General features: G+C 36.6%; 2 protein-coding genes across 4 annotated transcripts; both read right to left on the minus strand.

Moving 5' to 3' along the window:
- Positions 1 to 390: 390 nt before the first annotated feature.
- Positions 391 to 7,832, minus strand: ropn1l (rhophilin associated tail protein 1-like). 3 transcript variants are annotated; one of them, XR_004337210.1, is made up of 7 exons: positions 7,689 to 7,832; positions 7,186 to 7,318; positions 6,423 to 6,546; positions 6,007 to 6,168; positions 5,214 to 5,389; positions 1,955 to 4,171; positions 391 to 1,771 (listed from the first exon to the last, which is right to left on the minus strand). XR_004337210.1 is itself a non-coding variant. In XM_032550718.1 (6 exons), exons 2-6 carry the CDS (start codon positions 7,314 to 7,316, stop codon positions 1,702 to 1,704), a joined length of 663 nt encoding a protein of 220 aa, XP_032406609.1. In that variant the 5' UTR covers positions 7,317 to 7,318; positions 7,689 to 7,832; the 3' UTR covers positions 391 to 1,701. The 3 variants fall into 3 exon arrangements, 2 of the variants coding, with proteins under 2 accessions (XP_032406609.1, XP_032406608.1); XM_032550718.1 differs by lacking the exon at positions 1,955 to 4,171; XM_032550717.1 differs by having other exon boundaries at positions 391 to 4,171.
- Positions 7,833 to 8,575: 743 nt separating this feature from the next.
- On the minus strand, positions 8,576 to 19,435 carry nup58 (nucleoporin 58). Its single transcript, XM_032551349.1, is given in 16 exon segments — positions 8,576 to 10,009; positions 10,404 to 10,502; positions 11,192 to 11,275; positions 15,905 to 16,106; positions 16,292 to 16,374; positions 16,494 to 16,612; positions 16,810 to 16,889; positions 17,115 to 17,289; positions 17,392 to 17,457; positions 17,609 to 17,774; positions 17,893 to 17,959; positions 17,961 to 18,160; positions 18,270 to 18,302; positions 18,397 to 18,481; positions 18,483 to 18,561; positions 19,033 to 19,435. Coding segments are annotated over 16 exon segments (1,785 nt in total). The 5' UTR covers positions 19,113 to 19,435; the 3' UTR covers positions 8,576 to 9,842.
- Positions 19,436 to 20,390: the final 955 nt, after the last annotated feature.

Raw genomic sequence — 20,390 nt, forward strand, 5'->3', positions numbered from 1 at the left:
TGTTTGCATGTGTGATGAAGCAAAAATGTGACCAAAATCATTTATTTATCTAAATGTTTCTAACACAAGCATCTCTGTCTAAAATTTGACAGGAAATGTAGCTTCTTCCTTTAAACCAAAGGCAGAATGACTGATTATGTAAGCGATATTAGACACTCTTGGCGTTATTGTTTAATCAGTGAGTTAGGCCCACACAGAGAAGCCATCTACTCCAAAGCTAAGAGTAACACTCACATTCAAGGCTAAACAAAACATCTATTGGCAGCTCTAATTCAGAAAAAATGCAATTGTCCACAAGTTGTAATTAACTAACCTCAATCAGCTGGAAAGGGTCTTTAATTAAGTCTTCTTTTGATGAATGGAAAGAAAAAACTGTGCTAAATGCAACCGTGGTTGAAACAACTTCATTTATTGGTATCACATTCCACAAATTATCCGGAAGCTAACACAAAATATGTTTTAATAATAAATAGAACATTTAATAGAAACACAATTAGAGGACATCTACCCCAAAGTGAAACTGAGAAAAGAATTCAAGTCTTCTAGAAAAGGCACTCATGCTTGCACACTCTTAGATTTGGTCCAGTACATAAAATCATTGTAAATGAGAGACTGAGGCAAAAAAGGAACTGCAGACGGATCGTAAATGCTAATGACTGCTGGAATGTGGCTTAAAGACATTGCAAAAAGTGATGAAAGCTGTGAAAACAGTCCCAGTTTTGTCCTGGAATAATAATAATAAAAAAACACATACATTTTTTTTTTTCTTATTTAAAGTCTAGAACACAATTTTTCACTAGCTAATGTGTATCATGTTTAGAAATGTTAAATAACCACTCTACAACAAAAATAATGAGCCTAAAAGATAAAAAAGAAATGGATGCTTTCTCAATTGACAAAGTGGTAGTTTTTACTTTCTCTTACCACCATCTGCGTTTAAGGAAGTGTTGGTTTGTTTAAAGTGGATTCGGATGAGGTGCTTCCACACACTATCAGCCACTTTTAATGGATGGCTGCTTGGGAAGGGCCTAATTTAGAGGAGCAGGCAGAAGAATCATTCACTGTAAATAGTCAGCAGTAAAATTAGCATTTTTTTTGTAATTTCTTTTTTAACCAGAAATGCATCAACAAAAAAGAGAGAATTGGCTCATCAGCAAATTGCACCCTTTGTCATATTTAATTGCTTTTATAGGTAGGTAGGTAGGTAGGTAGATAGATAGATAGATAGATAGATAGATAGATAGATAGATAGATAGATAGATAGATAGATAGATAGATAGATAGATAGTCCAAATCACATAAAAGAACAATCAGTAATAAAATTTATAGCATTTATAAACCAGTGGTTAAACTTTTCACTCTTACTGTATATGTGGTGATATCAGTGTTATTACCTAATATTGTAGTTTTATTAATCTGGGACTATTCATACATCTTGAACTTAAGCATATCTGTCTTACTGTTAAGCTGTTAAATGCTAAACTATTACAAGAGGTACTTGTAATAGAAGTACTTTTGCAATAAAAGATGTATAACACCAACATAATCAAACATAACCATAACTTTTCTCCAGACTTTATGTATGTCACAGTAGGCAAGCTGAGTCTCTCTCTGTCAGCTGTTTTGCCTGAAAACAAAAGCTAGATGTGCTGACTATACTCCTACTTAGCTCCTGACATTGTTCTGGGGAAAATCTAGATGCTACGAAGTTGAATCCATGTCATGCATGTGGATGAAGTTCACAGGTTTTATCATCCCATCCTGGATTGCCCTGCAAAAGACACATTTGAAGTATGTTAACTATTTTTTTAGGCAAAGTCTCCCACATTCACCAGACACAAACATACACAATAAATAAATAAATAAATAAATGAGTTATCTCTCACCACAGAGCAGCTAGATATGCTCAACACCATCAGAAAACAACATGAATCATGTTTTCCCTTTTCCTTACCCTTAGAACTGTTACACAACAGCCACACACAAGAACACTAACAGGGGGTCTTTGTGTCCGTTTTCTCTCCTCTTGCCTGTTACACACTGTTCTGCAACTTTCCCTGATTCCCCGGAGATGTGATCTTATAGGCAAAGCTTCGAAAAACAAAAAAGAAACAATAAAAATGGTGCAATAAGGTCCGCCCTGCAGCAGAGATTCCTACAGGGCTGACATATTTGCAATGACATCATATTCTTTCCATGTTTCAACACCTTTAAAACAATGGGACTTACAGGACCGAAGCATGTAAATGTGACCATTGTTTCCCGAAGATGAATCCTGGAAATAGAAGTGAGTTGCCCAGACTAAAAATTAGGTATATATATCAGGAAACTTAAGGATATGAAAACAGATGTTCAGTTGATAGCATCCCGGGGGGGAAGGTATCAGAACACCAAAAGGTCAGTAAATACAGGAATGCATCTTCATGTTAAAACAACAAGTTCATGGGGTATTGCTTTGAGTGAATTATTCATGAATAAGAGCATAATCTACTTTACCAGGGCAATCAACAAGGACAGGTTTTACCTGATAAGGTGGGTCTCTATAATTGTAAGAAGGGTAAATGATCACTTCCTTGATTATTGAAACACCAATTTCCTCTGTTATTGATATACCTCAGAATCACAGTGCAACAATATCCACTCTCTACTTCCTAAGCAACAAAATGAACCTATAGGTCCCAATAGAAGTGAATCATACTCGTTCTAGGAACAGAGTTATAGCTTCATTGAATTGACAGTGTATAGCTTCTCTGCATTGTTGTATATAGAAAACAGAAATTTGCAAGTTCAAGTCTCTATTTTTTATTTATTTAGTTATTTTACAAATTAGTACTAATATACAGTATATTGTTATATATTCTGGAGTATAACCTTAGTTATCTACAGTCATACCTCTTGAATTTTCCACATTTCTGTTTTTTGTAAATTATGGGACATTTTAATGTGATATACCATCACCACATAGCACGTAATTGCAAAGTCTAAGAATGTTCTTTGTGTTGTCTCTGTTTTGCCCTGTGATGAACTGGTGACCTTTCCAGGTTGCTACCTCACCTCTCGCCCAATTAGCTTTCTTTATAGACAATGGATCGATGGCTTTTTCTTCCATATCATAATTATGCATTACTTTCAGTTAATGCTAGTTCAAAACAATGTTGTTGTACCTGTAATGTGAGACAATCTGAACAATGTTTGAGGGGTATGAATATATTTACTTGACATTATATCCATTTTTTATGTAATGCAGCTCAATTTGCTGAATTACATTAACTCATTCAAGAAGTTTCTTTAATAACATTTTTGTATTTGTATGTTTTATACGATAAAAGCATTTTGCAAACAGAGTGGCTTTCTGGGCAGATTCCAAAGAATTGAATTTGTTATTGTCAAGACACTGCCAGACTATTTCTCTGGGGGTCATCTTGAACATGTCTGTTTTAAGACCTGACAACATTCCTTCTGTGTTGTGTCACATGGGTGGAGAGACCGCTGTTATTAAGTTATCGGTCGTTCTATCTGCCCTTCAGTAGCCTCGAATTGATCACAGCTGCAGCCCTGCAAGAGGCAGTGTTCGGTGCATGTGTGTAAGAACGGAGGATGCTTTCAGAAGAAAACAGAGTCTCAGTTTGCCACATGAGAACACGTCTTCAGAATATGCTTTTGCTTTGAGCGTCTTGCATGACAACCCAAAGGTGAACAAAACACAAGCCTCTGAACTGAGCTGGAAATTGTGCTCTGATGCTAATCTCTTCCTCTTCTTCGTTTGCTCAGGAAGAATGAATACCCAAGATAAAAGGCCAGTAATGGTGAGACTGTAAGCTGATAGGTTCAATGGATGATAAATGAACTTAGGCTAATCCAGGCAAAAGAAAATGAGGAATAAAACACAGGCTGTGAGGCAGTTGTGTACCTCTGTTCATGCTCAGAAAAAGCAATCTCATTAGCCCTGACATTAGCTGCTTCACCTTTACATCAACATTTAGACAGAATGAGTATTTCTAACAATTAATGGGACGAGTTGGAGTACTCATGGGTTCTTTTAATAATTCACCACAATGACTCCCTTCCTTTCTTCTGTTGCTTCTTTTAGTCTTCCATAGCCATTTTTTTGACCACAAACTTCCTCCTGGGGTAGAAGTTGGAAACTTGAATCATGCCGTTCTGCTTGTTGCTGTCGGGCAGAGACACCAGCACATTAAGGCAACACCAAGGATTTTTGCAACAGTGAATATCACAATCTCACAACATCATTTGAGGCAGAGAGGAACTGGCTCAGCTCATAAACTGTCTGTGCTTCTTAGCCAACTGACACTGACTGTCACAAATGGTGGACCAAGCTGAACCGAAAGCAGTGTGTGTTTTCTGCACTGTCAACACTGCACAGAAAAAAACATACTGGCATCACTCTCTCAGCATTTTTAAGTCAATGTGATGCATAAATTTTTTTGTCATCCTGCGTTTATTTCAGCATAAATGTCATCAATCCACACACAATTCCACGTAAAAGCAAAGCAAATTCACATTTTATATGTATTTGGATATGGTGTGGTAAAATTTAAACGGCCTTGATCTGTAGTGCCATCCAAGAGCACTACAGACCAGGGCTTCTCATTTCATCTTATTGCTGAAATGAAGAGATTCAATGTGAGAAGTGTAAATGTACTCATCAGGATCATGCATGTCATATTAACTTGGTATTTTCTTGCCAGAATAAACTTCAGTGATTTTTAACTGGAAATGTAAGTTTGTGTCTTAACCTAATGCTAATGCAGACAATTAAGCTTTGAGCAAGCTTCTGGAATAATTCTACCTGGATATTTGTTGTTCTCATCAGAGATTTTAGGATTCATTAAAATTATCATTGTTATTTTTTCTTTGGCATTAACTCAACTTTTAACAACAATCTCTGTCATTCAACTGTGTTTGATTTGGTGGAAGTTGAAGAAATTCGAGAAAGTCCTCCTTCAGTATCTCATCTACTTTGCATCCAATTCAATTCTGGACTAGAGACAATTTCCAAAGAATTAAAACTTATACTCTTAAGTTTTAAAACTTTAAGTTGTTTGCTGCTTTAAATGCCATAAATTATGATGCTACATTTTAATTAAGCCATAATGGAGAATTGTGTATAAATCAATGTAATAAAAGTGGTTTCAAATTATTTAAGGTTTAAGTATGTAACATAAACATGCAAGTGTAAAAGAAGAACCTACATTAGTGGCATCAGGCTGTGGAGGAAGGTCTCAGTGTGGTCCTCTGCTTTGTCCCCCTCTAGATGAGCCAAGTAGGTGTAGAGATGGGAGAAGGTATCGAATGGGATCCTCGAAGGGCCACCCTCCTCATCAGTTGTCAGGATCTCACAGGCGTACTTCATAGAGCTTATAAGAGTCTGGAAAACGCCAACGACGGAAGCACAGACAAAGGAGTTCCATGCAAAATAAGAAAAAAAATAATAATTGGCAAGAAAATTAATATGCATTCAGCTTTGAAAAGCAATTACATGCCACATGTTATGTGTATAAAGAAATAAATAAGAGCCCACTGATATTAAATAAATAAATAAACGAGTGTAGGTCGAGACTGCCCTCATGTGGTTTAAGTGTTCAACCGACTTGATCGCATCTTTTCCAAAACTGCACAGTACTTTCCTAATTCCTGGTTGTTGTTGTTTTTTCTTCTTTTGCAGACACAAAGACATCTACATGCTGAAATAAATTCTCTTTAATCTGCCTCCAGTGCTGCTTCTCCTTGGTCCAAAAACGATTGGCTTCACTGGAGAAAATTGATTCATGTTAAAGAAAAAGGCTTATGGAATCCTTCTGTCCGCAGCCTGCGAAGCCAAAAAAAGAGAGCCTGGACCAAAGATCTCTGAGTCTAGGTTTGTTCCACTAGATGCTCAGACGAGGAGATGAAGAAACACAACTCCTAAGGTTCTCCTCTTAACCTTCAGATTAAGTAGTAAGAAGCAGTATTAGAAATTAGATTTTGCCTTGTGTTAGACCTCACCCCTCCAAGAGCACTACAGCCCAGGGCAAAAAACTCCATCCAGTTGATTTTCGAATCAAAGCTGCCCAACGACAGCAGAGCCTCCAGTTGTTCCATGGGAAGACATAGAGCCTTCCATTTCAGCTGCACATCCTCTTTGCTGCAAGTTTCCTTTGGAGACAACTGTGACAGGGTGGGAAAAGAAGAGAGATGCAAATACATAGGTGAAAACTGTGAGTTTACGTGCATCCTTATTGTAATATCCCAAACAATAATACAACACTGCTTTTAGTAGACATGTCTAGTTGAAAAATTAGCATAAGTAAAATCTCAGCATAGACGGAAAGAGGGATTTTCATTAAAGTTAACTACAAAGAAGGTAAAAATAATTTAACAATGATATATAACAACAACAGTTTTGAGCAAACTCTTCCTACCTGCTTATGGAGGATCTTCAGTAGACCTGGAGTCAGTCCAGTGTCAGTCTTCTGAGTGGCAACATTCATCTCCAGCCTCTCCTTTACTGGAAGACACTCCCCTTTGGCCAGCGCATTGAAGTATCTGGGATGTAGTTTTGGCATGTAATAACCACACATTATATTGATATAGAGTGTAGCAGTGTAAAAATGAGCATGTGCACCTCAACCAGCTTAATAATATTTTATATTATTGAGCTGGATGAATAGAGGAGTTGTACTCATGTATTGTTCATGACACCTGTTTGATCTTGATCTTGTTTCAACAATATTTTGATATGAATTTACAGGCAGGGTGACTTTCAGTATCTCTCGAAGGAAGCAGAGCTTTGTTTTACCTCCGTTATTTTTTTGCACAAAGGAAATTTGTAACATGTTGCTCGATTTTAGGTCTTTATAAAAGCTCTGTAGGTTAACACAATAGTAGACAGGACAATCCTAGGGGAAGAGAAACAAACATCCTGTATGCTTCGAATTCAGCCAGCATGTTAAACATTTTATTTTTTTACTTTGTTAAGAGAAGGCATTTAGTTTAACCACAGAAACTGCATGGACGCCCCTGGGAGCTAATTACAGCCTGTCAGTAGTAAGGGAGAGAGGTGCACAGGTGAAAGATAGCTTGGAGATACTTTTTATGAATTATTTGACGGAATAAATAAACCACAGCAAAATCGCACACGTCTATCCCCCCCCCCAAACGATGTTGATGACATTTAACACTTACGCTGAACACCACTGCAGCAAATCTTTGGGCTGTGTTCGGATAGCTGCCTTGGTGAAGCATTTGAGGATGTCCGGTAGCTCGGGAGGGATGTTGATTTGTTGGGAGCAATAGAATGTGTCTGGAAGAGGCATGCCTATAGTGTGTACACATTGCAATACAGTCAGGTTAGCAGATAAACACAAACCAATAGAAAGCCAATTTTCTTGACTTTGTGCCCATACTCGTGGAAACATGACTAATTTTGGTAGGCACAGTAATGTCCACAATGATGCATAATAGTATCAAGTAAAAAGTTTAACTATAAGATAAAGCTACCCGAATCTATCCAATTAAAAGAAAAATAGTAATAGGACAAATATTACATTTAAATGAGAAATAATATAGATTTTTGATCAGTTATTTGCTCAATTCATTTCGGCTTATCTTTTAACACTTACACGTTTTATTATTTTCAGTTCTTTCCAGCTGATTAAAACGTTGACTAAAAATGTTAAGATACCTACCTGGAGAATAACGGCTGTGGACAAAGACTAAAAAAAAACAACAAAAAAAAAGAAGAAATTTTTTAATTAAAGGCGAGCCGAGAGGTTAAAATGCAGCTGTTTCGAACACACAGTATTGTAGTATGTTTGTCGCCTAGCAACGGAGTTCTTCTTCTTGAGAGGTAAAGAGTAAGGAATGTTGTCATATCGCCCTCTGTCTTCCTTCTGCCTGTGTAAAAATCGTGTCTGATTAATACGTCGCACTTCTACGACAATGAGTGAGTGTCATACTTAAAGACAAAATATGGTTCATTATTTCCACGATTAAACACACACACGTATATAGTTTACATTATTTTTATATTTAAAAGGTTTTGGGGCGTATTCATAATTAGGACAGCTTGTAAATTTGTGTTTGACTTGGGGGAAAAAATGGCTAAATATAAAGCACATATTCATCGTTAAAACAGCTTTTCCCACAAAATGTACGCCAAAGTTTCTCTGCTGTTGTATGCATATGCCATGATGTGAAAAAAAAATATTAGTAAAAAAAAAATAGCACTCTGGAAACCAGTTAAAATATTTTCTGGTACAGCTGCCAAGGTCTCTCACATTCCTTTATTAATAAATAGTAAATCTAAACTAAAAAGATCACCAAGAAATATTAAATGCAATTTTGAAAAATCTATGTCAGTTATTACAATTCAGGGTAATCATGTAATTTATTGACCAATAGTGTAATTTGAGCTCAAAATCCATATTTGAGATCTACAATTTTAATCTATTCGGGTGTGTTGGAAACTGCATTAAATCCAAACTATTATGCCCTATGTAATTAATGTATCCCTCGTAATCAAAAGGAAAGCCATCTGCAAATTATCTTAGAAAAAAATCTGGAGAAACTCATCTGTGGCAGCCGGAAATTCAACAGGCAAAAGATTTTATTATTAAACAGCATCTCAAAAATACAGATCTTAACAGACCGAATAGAAAACAAGAATACAACTACAATTATTTGGTAATAACCAAAGAGACACGGACAAAAAGAGACACAGTTCTTAACCCAACGCTCAACGGAAGCATGATAGCTGAGTGACAGGCATATTTACACATTCACACGATCACTATCAGATCACATACACCAGATAGTGCAACCTTTACCTAGCACATGTATAAACCGAGCAAGCTGAATATGCTTGAGAAACTCAAAATAAACGTAACATTTTATAGGCCTATTGAGGACAAGGAGCACAGTATTTTTCCCCACAGTCTTACAATACCTTGGTGAAGACGCAAAGAGAAATTCTGTCTATGAGAAATGATCAAACAATTAGAATGCATCTCAGCAAAAACAGATTTTGTGGACAAAACATCGGAAAACCCACAAGATGTTTGTGTTCTTAATTTTTTTTTTTCTGAATGTCGTAGTTTCCTTCACTTGATACAAAAATAAAATGGCATCTTCCTAAAGACACATTGGACAGTCTGGGACCTAAACTCTACGATCAAATGTTCACTGACACTGGTAGACTCTGGCTATACTGTTCCCTTTTCCCATTACCTCTTTAAAAAAACAAAAACTCCTCTTTGGACGCAACTTGAGGGAAGTTAATTGCACAGCAGCTCTGTTCTGAAAGAGTTTTTGATGCAATGGAGAGAAAACTACAGTTCATTAGAAAGCACAAAACATGTTTATCTTATACAATTAGACAAAACAAAAAATCTCAAAATAACTGAGCAATTTGTTGTTGAACCAACTGTTTTTGCCTTAGCCTTTCCCAAAGCATTGTCACACCAAAGACAAGAGTGAGAAACAAACTGTTAGAGGAAATTCTAATGGGCATAATCATGCTTCATAGTTTCATCTCGCCATCTGACACTGTGCTGATGGGATTCGTTGCCTCTTTGCTCACATCAGCTATGGCATAATAACAGAATAATGATAAACAAAACAGGACAAATTATGCCAGATTGTCCACAGGATTCGTTCTTTCCAGGTTGAAATAATATTACTCAAAATAGTCTGTTACATGATAGAATCTTCTCCCTCAAACCAATGTTCCTTGCTTTTTAAGGTAACAATTTATCTTAGCACTGTTTCTATGCTTTTAAGGAGGCCAAGCTGTTCTTTGCTACAAGCCACTAGTTGGTCTGTATTCTTTTCTTAATCTGTTTCTATCTTTTCCCCCTTTTATTCCCAGCGGGGGGCTTCTTCAGCTGGAGAGCTGGGGTTGTGCCAAAGGCACTGCCTGGCTGGTTCGAAACACCAAATGTCAGCCCAGCAGACTGGTTGATGCCGGGGTTGCTGAAGTTGAAGCCGGAGCTGCTGGTGCTACCAAAACCTAGGGATGCAAGAGGGTCAGACAAAAAGATGATGTAGGAGGTTTCACATAAATATTTTAGGACACTTAAAAGGTAAGACGATTTTTGATGATTGTTTTTTTACCTACGGAGTTCAACCTCTGAATTTAAAACTGGACAATATTAGAGATGTGGGTCTGCCCGGGGTGTGTAGACATGCATAAGAAAACATTATGTCGAGAAAAAAGTTGTGAAGCTTGCTGAAACATGTTTAACTTCGAAAATACACTTCATTCTGCATCAATTACTTAGATTACTAAAGAACAGAAAATATAATAAAAAATAAATAAAAAGAAGACAGGCTGTACTTTTATTAGATACTGTCTTTATTAAAGCTTGTTTACTGGGGCATGTGTGATCCAGATTTCCATATACCTGCACTCAGACTGCCCCCTGCAGGCTTATTGGTGGAGGAGAATCCAAAAGAAGACCCTCCAGTTCCAACTCCACCAAACCCTGGCCCACCTCCAAAACCTGTGGGAGAGAACAACAAGGAAGTCAGACCGAGGTAGGTGTGCAGCCTGCACTGAGAACAAACAATGAGCAGTGTCTCAGGAGTGCACACAGACAGGCATAAGCAAGCGTAAGCAAAAAAAAAAAAAAAAAGAAACCTCAGCTGAATCATTAAGCATTATGTACATCTCAGCGTTTAATTACAGATTACAAAGCAATGTACTGCAAACTGAAGACAAAGGAGAGGTGATGTGGTCAAGTTTCACAAAATACACTCCTAACAAGGCAAAACACCAACACTGTGCGCTCAAACCACCTGCTCCCAAACTCTCAAAGGGATTTGTCTTTAATTTGCAAAAAAACGTTTAGTGACAGATTCCTTTCGCAGAATGACAAATTAGAAACACATTTAAGTCAAACCCCTCAGTTTTTTTAAACCGATAACGCATGAACAATGCAGTTTGTTAAGTGTTCCTGTGGTGTGAACGCACATTACAGCTGAGAAGGAAGAATAAAGAGCAGAAGGGGGGAATAAGATTCTGAGCCTGCACAAGTCAGGCCTGCCTCCCCCTCTCTCTCTCTCTCAAGCACACACAAGAAATTTTATAGTAAAAAAACAGACAAAAGACATTTGGGAAATTGTAGACTATGCAACATAATGGGGATAATAGAGGGGAGTATATACAACTCATAACAGGCAGAGGTAGTACCTCCAAGTGTAGAAGAGCCCAAACTAGTGCCTACTGCTGAGGCAAAGGGGTTTCCAAAACCTGCCCCCAAAGGTGCCTGGGTGCCTAAGGTACAAAAAGACAGGATTTGTTTTACTTTTATAAACGTGCCTTTAGAGTGCAAGTTAAAAACCAAACAGCAAAATTTGCAGCCATTATACTCAATTTTATTTTCTAAAACTCCCCCATTAAGAAAATGCCTTTAACTTTTAAAATATAGCAGAAAAGCAGCAATCTGGATCTATATTTTATTTTTTTAGGTCCAACCTGTTTTCGACTGACTTTCACAGATTAGGCTTTTTTAACTGATAGAGGTAGCAGATTTGAAACCAACAGAGAATGAATTACAATTATTCCTTACTCTTATCTGATTTTTTTCCCCATTAAACTCGAGGTGTATCAAAGCACATGGTGTTGGTTGAAGTTTTTATCGGTGGAAAAATTATAATCCTTAGTTTAGCTGCATTCAATAAACTGGGGAAAGAAACTGATCAAAGATGATGAAGGGAACAATATATCAATTCCATTGTTTGGCCTATTGATTGGTGTATAAATTAGTTCTGCAATGCCTGAACTAATTCATTGAATATACATATATTCAATACGTATATTGAATATGTATATTGTAATATGACAGATTTAGCTTTTTTTCCCTTTAAAACAAAAGCTATAGTAGCCATTTTTTACAGTTCATAAGTAGAAGTATGATCAATAAGAAAATTCAAGGTCTTCTACTACTCTACTCTAGATATGATTATAAACATCAATTCCACTTTTTCCAAAATGCTACAGCTCCTTATAAATGAGGAAAAAAAAAACATAACTAGACAGATTGCTAGTTCTTTCACTCAGAAACTTGTCCTTTTTCCCTTTTTATGCAGTTGTTTCTTTCTGTACTGCCCGGTTAGCCTCCACTGCTAAAACAACTTCAGTCAAAAAGAAACAAGGACAAACGTTTCTTTGTTTAAAAACTGATTTATTGTCAATTTAAATGCAATTCCACTTACATAAACACAAACATTTAGGAACAGAATTGGCTATTATTTGCTAACTGCTACTGCATTTGACAAGTTTCCAAATCCTCAAGATTTCTGAGAGTGAATGAACTAGCATACGCCCCTCCTAACAAAATGCACCACACAATTATTGTATATAGTTTATAAAGGCACACCATATTATATATTAATGTATTGTTTATTAACAGGCATTGGATATATAGGTTTAAACATACCATTACAAGAACTAGAGATTACGATAAAACAAAATCTGAAATTGGCATTTGTGATTTAGCTTCAGTGTAAACTGGTCAAAAAGAAAACTGTGGAAATGAATGTACAACGTTCTGTAAATTCCTGGAGATATTGACAAGTGTAATTTTGATGTTTGAAGCTCTAATAAATAAAAAAAAACCTACATGTGATTGTTTCAGGCCAAAATGTTGGCAATAAAGTATAGAAACACAAGGATAAAATAGAGAGTAAATTTAAACATTTAAAAAAAAAAATGAGGCTCAGTTTTCTGCACTGTCGTGCCAAACCTGAAGAAAAAGGAAAACTGAGAGGAGTTTGTCATTAATTAAGCAGGTCAAGAACAGAAAAAGAATTCTGATAATCAAAAAAATAAACTTCACATTTTTCCCCTTTATCATAAAAAAAATAAAATAAAGGGGGGTAGATGGGATGACACCTGCCTTACCAATAACATTCAAAACAATAACAGCATTCAAATAGAGAGAACTGTCAGACACTCAATATAAGAAATAAGGCCAGTAAATATCCAGTTAAAAACTTCAAAGCCCAAACACCTTATGAAACATCGGTTTTTGTTCTTTATTTTCAGTGTTATTGCGCCAACTAATGACTATGGAAGACGCCGTGTTAAATGTTAATGGAAGAATACACAAAAATGAATAGAAGATAATATTTTAGCAATCTGGCTTCACAAATGGTTAGGTTTAATAAATAAGGAATGAAATATTCAAAGTTGTGTTTTTTTTTGATGCAAAGTGACCATTGAGAAACAGAGTGGCTCACTCACCGCTATGACTATCAGCAACATTAATACTATTGTGTTCATTGGCTTAAAAAGAGTACCGGTAGTTATTTTTCTTACTATTATGCTCACCAGGTCAAAAAAACATAACCTTACATGGCACAATGAAACATGGCAATCTGTAAATGTGAATAAACAATGAGACCTCCCTGATCTCTCCATTTCATTTTGGCACCAATCGTAGATCACTGATAGCTGTGGACCAGCGTGAGCAGCAAATACTTTCTTCAAAACAATTAAAGAAACATAAATACGATCTCACCTGACTCGGAACCAGCTGAGACCAACAAAGTGTTCAGTCTAGAAAAGTGAGAATTGTTCATAGGAGATAATCCAAAGGGAGTACTACTATGCTTTAAAAAAATACACCTGACAGCTTTCTGTGAAGTGAAAGTAATTTTAAAATGGACCAGCCCTGTTAAGCCGACAGTAGCCCTTAGGTGAAGCAGCTTTTATCAAGTAACAGTGGTATGGCCTCCTTGCGAGTAACCCTACCAAATGGATTAAACTGAGACAAAGAGCATCTTTATGACTATTGAGCAGGATTTCCAGTTTAGGCAATTAATTGGTTCGTATTCTAGTCCTGAGTCTTTTTGGCATGTTCCCCCTTCCGTCCCGAAAGATACAAGTCTAAACAATACCAGGTCAACACAATCATTGGGACACTGTCAAGTATTTAGGTAAAACAATATTTTAGAGGTAAGTGCCAGCCAGCAGCACATTTAGTGTTGCGTCTGCTGTGAAACTAAACATCTTTCAATGTTATTCGTAGCTCGCACTAAATTAAGCACATGAAAAACAGATTAAATAAATAGTTTAATAAATATGATGTGTGATTAGGATTAAAGATTTTTGTTCAGAGAAAAGAAAAATAAGAATTGAGAAAAGATGACGATATTGCTAAAATCTGTCACTGAAAAAAGGATAACCTCTCACAAATATGCAACAACTTTAAGTGTAAAAACAATCAGGAGTGCATTTAAAACTGCAAGCATCCCCTATTGGGCAGCAAGAACATATAAGGTTGCAATTATCTAGTTAATCTGTATCAATTTAGCTTTACATCAAAAGAGCAAAAAATGACTGCAAGCAGGCAACAAGGCGGCTTTTTACTCCTACCACACAGCTTCTATTGTTGCAGGAGATGTCTGAACTGCTTTGTGTAAATAGTGAAAAAGCAATGGATTCCTCCTTGGCATGTATGATCAAATGTGGTTGGATTGTTTATACGATTTATACTAAAATTTAAAGAGAGGCTTATTGTGATTCATAAACAGTCCAAGAGCAGCTGAAGATCTTTTTGAAAAAGAAAACAGCAAAAGTTTACACAGTCTGCGTTTCTGCCATTTGTGACATTAGTTCAACTTTTAAAACTCAACCAAACTTTAGCCTTACAAATCTACAGACTACGCTAAATTATCATACATCAGAAGCCCTGATATGCCTGTTTATGCTCATCAGATGTCACTTTTAACGTCCCAGATATGACTGCACATATAAAAGATTATTGTTATTTGACTTGTAAACTATTTTTTTTTCTTAAAAGAACTAAAGTAAATACTTGGGGATATCTCTGAAGACAGACAAAGAGCTGATTTGTTGGGATACTGCAAAGGATTATTAAATCAGCATTCTTAATTAGTCTGCTCATGTACCAAAACAACTGCTATATTTGTTTGAAATATTTGATTAAAAAAAACATGTAATTAGGAAACTTTAAAGAACATTTGGGGATTATCTGTTTCCATTAAAAAGTGAGCTAAGGATTCACACTAGTCATAAGGAACCAGGATTCTCTGAACCAGGCATTTTAATATATATATTTTTAAGATTTTCCTTTTCAAAACAACATCAGAGCCAAGTTGTCCACTCTGCTTAAAATTTCTACTTTGAGTGTAAGAAAGCTTGTACCTTGATCAACCCCTCACCACCCTCGTAAGAAAAAGCTGGACTGAAAAAAGTAACATTTTAATATATAAACAAAACATCAACAGCCCACCTAATTAAACAGTAGATCTACAGCTCTGCGCAGTATTTCGATAGCTCGGTCGACATTTGTCATCTAAATATAAATCAATATAAATCACAGCAAATTTTTGATCCCAACCCCACCTCATAACATTCACACGTCAGGCTCCTTTGGATTGTTTGAATAAAAGAAGATCCCTAATGATTTAGAAACTGGAATATTTTGTTGTAGGCCTAAAAAAACCAAAAAAAACCTACAGGGTCTGGTGTTTGTTGTGCACATGTATTACACTTCCTTACTTTACTTTTTGTAAGGTGCATAAAATAAGTGTCTATAAACCACTGAAGTGTTTTTAAATTAGCGACAGGCTAATAAGGCAGCACAAAGGTTTCCTGTCAAAACTGTGCAGCAGATTTTTTTTCCTTTTCATTCTCCCTTTTCTTTAATAGTCACTCATATTTTAGAACCAGCTACATATGTTTTAGTCCAGTTATTTTCAAATAATTCTGCCAGCCATATTTTGAATGTTTTGCTCCCAAAATGTAGTAAATATAAAAAACACACAATCATCCCGTCTACAACGCTCTAAGACTTAACAGTCTCCTTTGCCTCATTGAACATCTTAAACAAGGTGAAGATGAGGAGAACTTTCTAAAACTTGAAGGCAGTCAGACCTGGAGTTGGCTGCTGTTGCTGGGTCAACGTGGCTGCCATAGCAACAGCTGCGGCATTGGGTACACTGGAGAATGGGGCAGGTCCGGTTGTGACTTGTGGCGCGCTCTGCCATTTCCTGTTGGAGGCTCGTTTGGACTCAAAGATGTCAGTGGAGTCTTCCAGGAAGGCTCTCCGGTAAGAAAGGTACTGATGTTTCAAGATCTATTGTGGAGAATAATAATAATAGAAAAAAATTACTTGCAGATGACAAATCCAAATGATCACATTTTCTTAAAATACACAAACATTTTTGAAAAAAATACATTATACACAAAACTATGTTGTTTTTTTTACTGCTGGATCTTTTTGGAAGAAATTCACACATTACAAAAGAAGAAAAAACTGACCTTAACATTTTCATGGACAGACTGAAGCTGAGCAGCTTGTGCAACAAATGTTTGGTATAACTTCTGCATGGCCAGAGTCAGATCTGTAAATGGAAAACAGACAAAAAAAATAACATTATAATCACATTTTATGTCAATTAATCAATAGGCACAGAAAGCAAAACCATTTAAAATAACAATGCTGTCCAGATTCTATTCTTGCCTTGCGGGGTGATGTGTGAGCCATTGCTCTGAGTGGTCAGGTGGTTCTCCAGTTCCTCTATCTGCTGCCGGAACTGTTGCAACTGCACCTCAAATTGGTCCACCAGGCTACGAAAATAACTGAACGGGAAAAACAACAGGTGAGAACCGCTACAACAGAGGAACAAGGTTCTGCTTGTCATTTGGTAGTCAAACGCTCTAGCATTTGACAACTTCACACAATGTACTTACAATGTACAATTCATAAAAGTTGGTGATACAGAGATTAATTTGCTTACAGCCCTGCATTCTTGCACTGGATTTACTTAATAACTCACTCTGATGGAGCCGTGTTTTCATGCTGAAGTCCAGGGGGCGTCTTTTGCGTCCGCAGTGCTATGTCAGCATTTTTAAGCTCCTAACAAACAAAATAAGAACAGTCAACAGAGTGCAGACCAGTTGCATCATCACTCTGCCCTCGCCATCCACAGAGGAATATGCAACATTAACTACTGACACCCTAGAAAATTAGAATTGGGATTAGAGCATAGATGAACCTTCATTTCCATCAGATTCATTCTACAGTGAATTCTTTAAAAACAGTTAGTGAAACTTTTCATTAGTTTTTTTTTTCTCCTTTTACCTGTGCTGTCTCCAACTTCAGTTTATCAATAGCCAGACCTTGGCGCTGCAGACCGCTGGCGCAGACAGAGAGAAGTTGTTTGAGGCTTTTGATGTCATCTTGTACTTTAGAAATAGTCTTTGATGACATCCTGCTTATGTCTTCCTGAACCTGCTTCTGCTCTTTCACAAATTTTCTGTTAAAAGTAGGTAAAGAGCTGACATTTAGAAATCACTTGCAAATGACAAATCAACATTTAAACATTTTATTGATATTCCCACATATATCAAGTACTTACTGAAAATTTTCAACATCTTGGCAAATGAACGGTGGCAAGTTCTCATCTTTTAAAGCCTTGCTGTCCCTAAGAGAAGAATTCAACTATTTTTAATAGATGTTAATAAGGTAAACATCATCATGACAAATGGCTGTTGAGTGCCTTTTTCATATTTAAAAATGCTTTACGATCAAGTAAAAATATATTTATTTAACACAATTAGTTAAGTAGGACATACTGTGCATTGGTTCCAGATGAGGCGTCACTCTTACTCTCAGAGGAAGTGCTGAAGTCAACTCCACCCAGACCAATACTCGGGGCAGGAGCAGCTGATGCTGCTGTAGAGGTAGCCAATAGTGACCCCAAGGTAAGTCCGGTTCCTCCTCCAAGAGTCTGACCCAAACCTGGAAAACCAAATTTAGAGCAGCTTTGAAGATTTTGAAACACATTTAAGTGTGTTCTCAGTCATTATGTCGTCCAAACCAACAAAAACGTTTACAGGCTTAGGTACTCTCGGCCCACCTGAGGTTCCAGTGCTGGAGAAGAGACCAGCGCCTAGGGACGGCACCGTTGAGGCTGCCGTGGAGGCTTGTCATACCACCAAGACCGAGTGTGAACCCCGTGGCTCCAGGCTGCTGTGGAGCTGTCGATGTCAGGATGGAGCCGAAACTTAAACCCGCCCCAGTAGTGGAGGAGGTGGTGGTGGTGAGCGAAAAAGGAGTTGCAGACGCAGTGGGCTTGTTGAAGGCCAAACTAAAGCCGGTGGCTGCAGATGTAGTGGCAGGGGCGCCTAAAAGACCGTTTACATAAAGAGAGGACAGAAAAAAATATCAAACTTAAAAAGTCTCTCTGCTTAATGATAAATCAAACCTTTGTTAGTTTTATTTTTGCATACATACCTAATGTAAGACCTGTGGCGACTGCAGAGGATGCTAAAACAATACAATTCCAATGACGGTTATTACATGATGGATAACATTCAAAACAACTTCTTGTAATTTTCTGCAATATGAAAGGAATGCTTACTTGAGGCAGGTGTGTTGAAAGAAAAACCTCCCGCAGGTTTCTGGGCAAAAAGAACACCTCCAAGACCAAGCGATGGGGTGCTACTCGCTGGTAGAAGCAGGGGTGGCAGCTGCTGTTCCCAGAGGAGTCCCAAATGAAAGGCCACCGGCATTGGCCACAGGTGCACTTTAAAAGAAAATCAGAATATTAGGTCAATCATTTCCCTTGAATAATACTAAAAAAAAAATCTGATTAAAACAAAGTCTGTCATCTGCACAGTAATTAATAATTATGTGCTGCAAATTAAACATTCTTAGAGTAAACTTTGAAAATAGTTGTAACAAATTACAGTTGGGTAAAAAATAAAAATAAGGAACAGTCCTAATGACGAGCTTTCGTTTTGTCCTCTCGTTCTTATATAGATGCATCAATTTATTTTTGCACATAAGTAGTAGCACAACCAAGAAACCTAAAACTAACACAAAAAGAGGAGGTAACCTATTATACCATGCGTTTAGCTAATCTTGTGCTAATCCAGAGTCCTGGAGTATAACATACTTTGGACTTACAATAAAAAGCAACGCACGCTTTCCTACAAAGTAAAAATTAAACAATGCTAACGTTAGCCTACGTCGGATATTTAAATATATGTATTACCTTGGGACGCCACCAAATGTGAATCCTCCACCCGTGTTGGTGGAGCCCAGATTCCCACCGCCAAAGTTAAAACCAGACATTTTGCTATAAAAGGTAAACAACTTGCATTAATAAGCCGTAGGATAGAGAGATCAAGCGTTAACTGTTAGCAAGCGTCAGTTAGCTCGCATGCCCGCGTGAGAGCAAAATAAGCGGTTTTATCTTTGCTCAAAACATTATAAAATGAGAATGTCTTATCTTCCCAATGACTCCGGAGCTATTTCACTACTGACTACTGATGTTTTACTCCATACGGTATTATTCTTACACTCAAAAAAGCTATAAATATAGTACTTTCCGCATGGTATTACTTTTTCTATTGCCCGCCTGGTATTCCCCGAATGCAAGTGCATTGTGGGTAATTTTTTGTTTCGGAAACTACATTGCCCATCGTTCCCACTTTACTTCCGGTTAAAGATTGTACATGCGCAGAATGCCACCGTTGGTGAAGTCATGACAAAATCTTATTCCGACATAGCTTTCCAAATAAAAGTTGTAGTTTTTAATTTGACTTTTCATGACGTTAAAATTATTTATCAAGAAAGCACATTGAAGCAATTCACTAATAGATAGGTTTGGTGGAATTAAACGAAATTATATACATAGTTTGCGGGCATTATTTCAGCTGTCAAACAGCTGTTTAATGTTGCCCATTGAGTTGTGAAAATCTTAGTAATTAGTTGTTTATTATTATTATTATTATTATTATTATTATTATTATTATTATTATTATTATTATTATTATGCATCTAAAGTAATATTAGGTAGCTAGCAGGACAAAAAGTATTGATAAGAAGACAACTATTGAAGAAACAAGTAAACAAATAAATACATAAAATAGTTTTATAATTTTACACAAAAATGTAAAATTGTAATCTAGTAGACTGTTTTTGCCACTGAGATACTATCAACATAATGATAATATCTCAATGTAATATGATCTCATTATATTGAGTCGGTATCTCGTCATCATGATGACACAACTATTACAGTGAGATAACTTTTTCATTTTTATTTTTTTATTTTTTTTTATCAGAGTGGCGGAAACGGGCTTCCATAAACAGGAAATAATATTCCATTTAATGTTTTTTTTTTTTTTTTTGTAAATGAAAAACCTTGCAGGGATTACAATAGTGTTCACTTTAATATCAGTGTTACTTCTCGAAGCAACTAAACAACGCACCATTTTTTTGACAACCGCCGATAAAATAATAATAAAAATAAATAAATAAAAAATCAAGAAGAAGAAATCTTCCCTTGGAGCCCACCTCTCCAGCCCCTAAGCACGTTCTCTGCAGAAATGCTCCGTGCCCTTATTT

Source organism: Xiphophorus hellerii, chromosome 21, assembly GCF_003331165.1.
Source record: "Xiphophorus hellerii strain 12219 chromosome 21, Xiphophorus_hellerii-4.1, whole genome shotgun sequence".
In the NCBI taxonomy this organism is placed as follows: domain Eukaryota; kingdom Metazoa; phylum Chordata; class Actinopteri; order Cyprinodontiformes; family Poeciliidae; genus Xiphophorus; species Xiphophorus hellerii.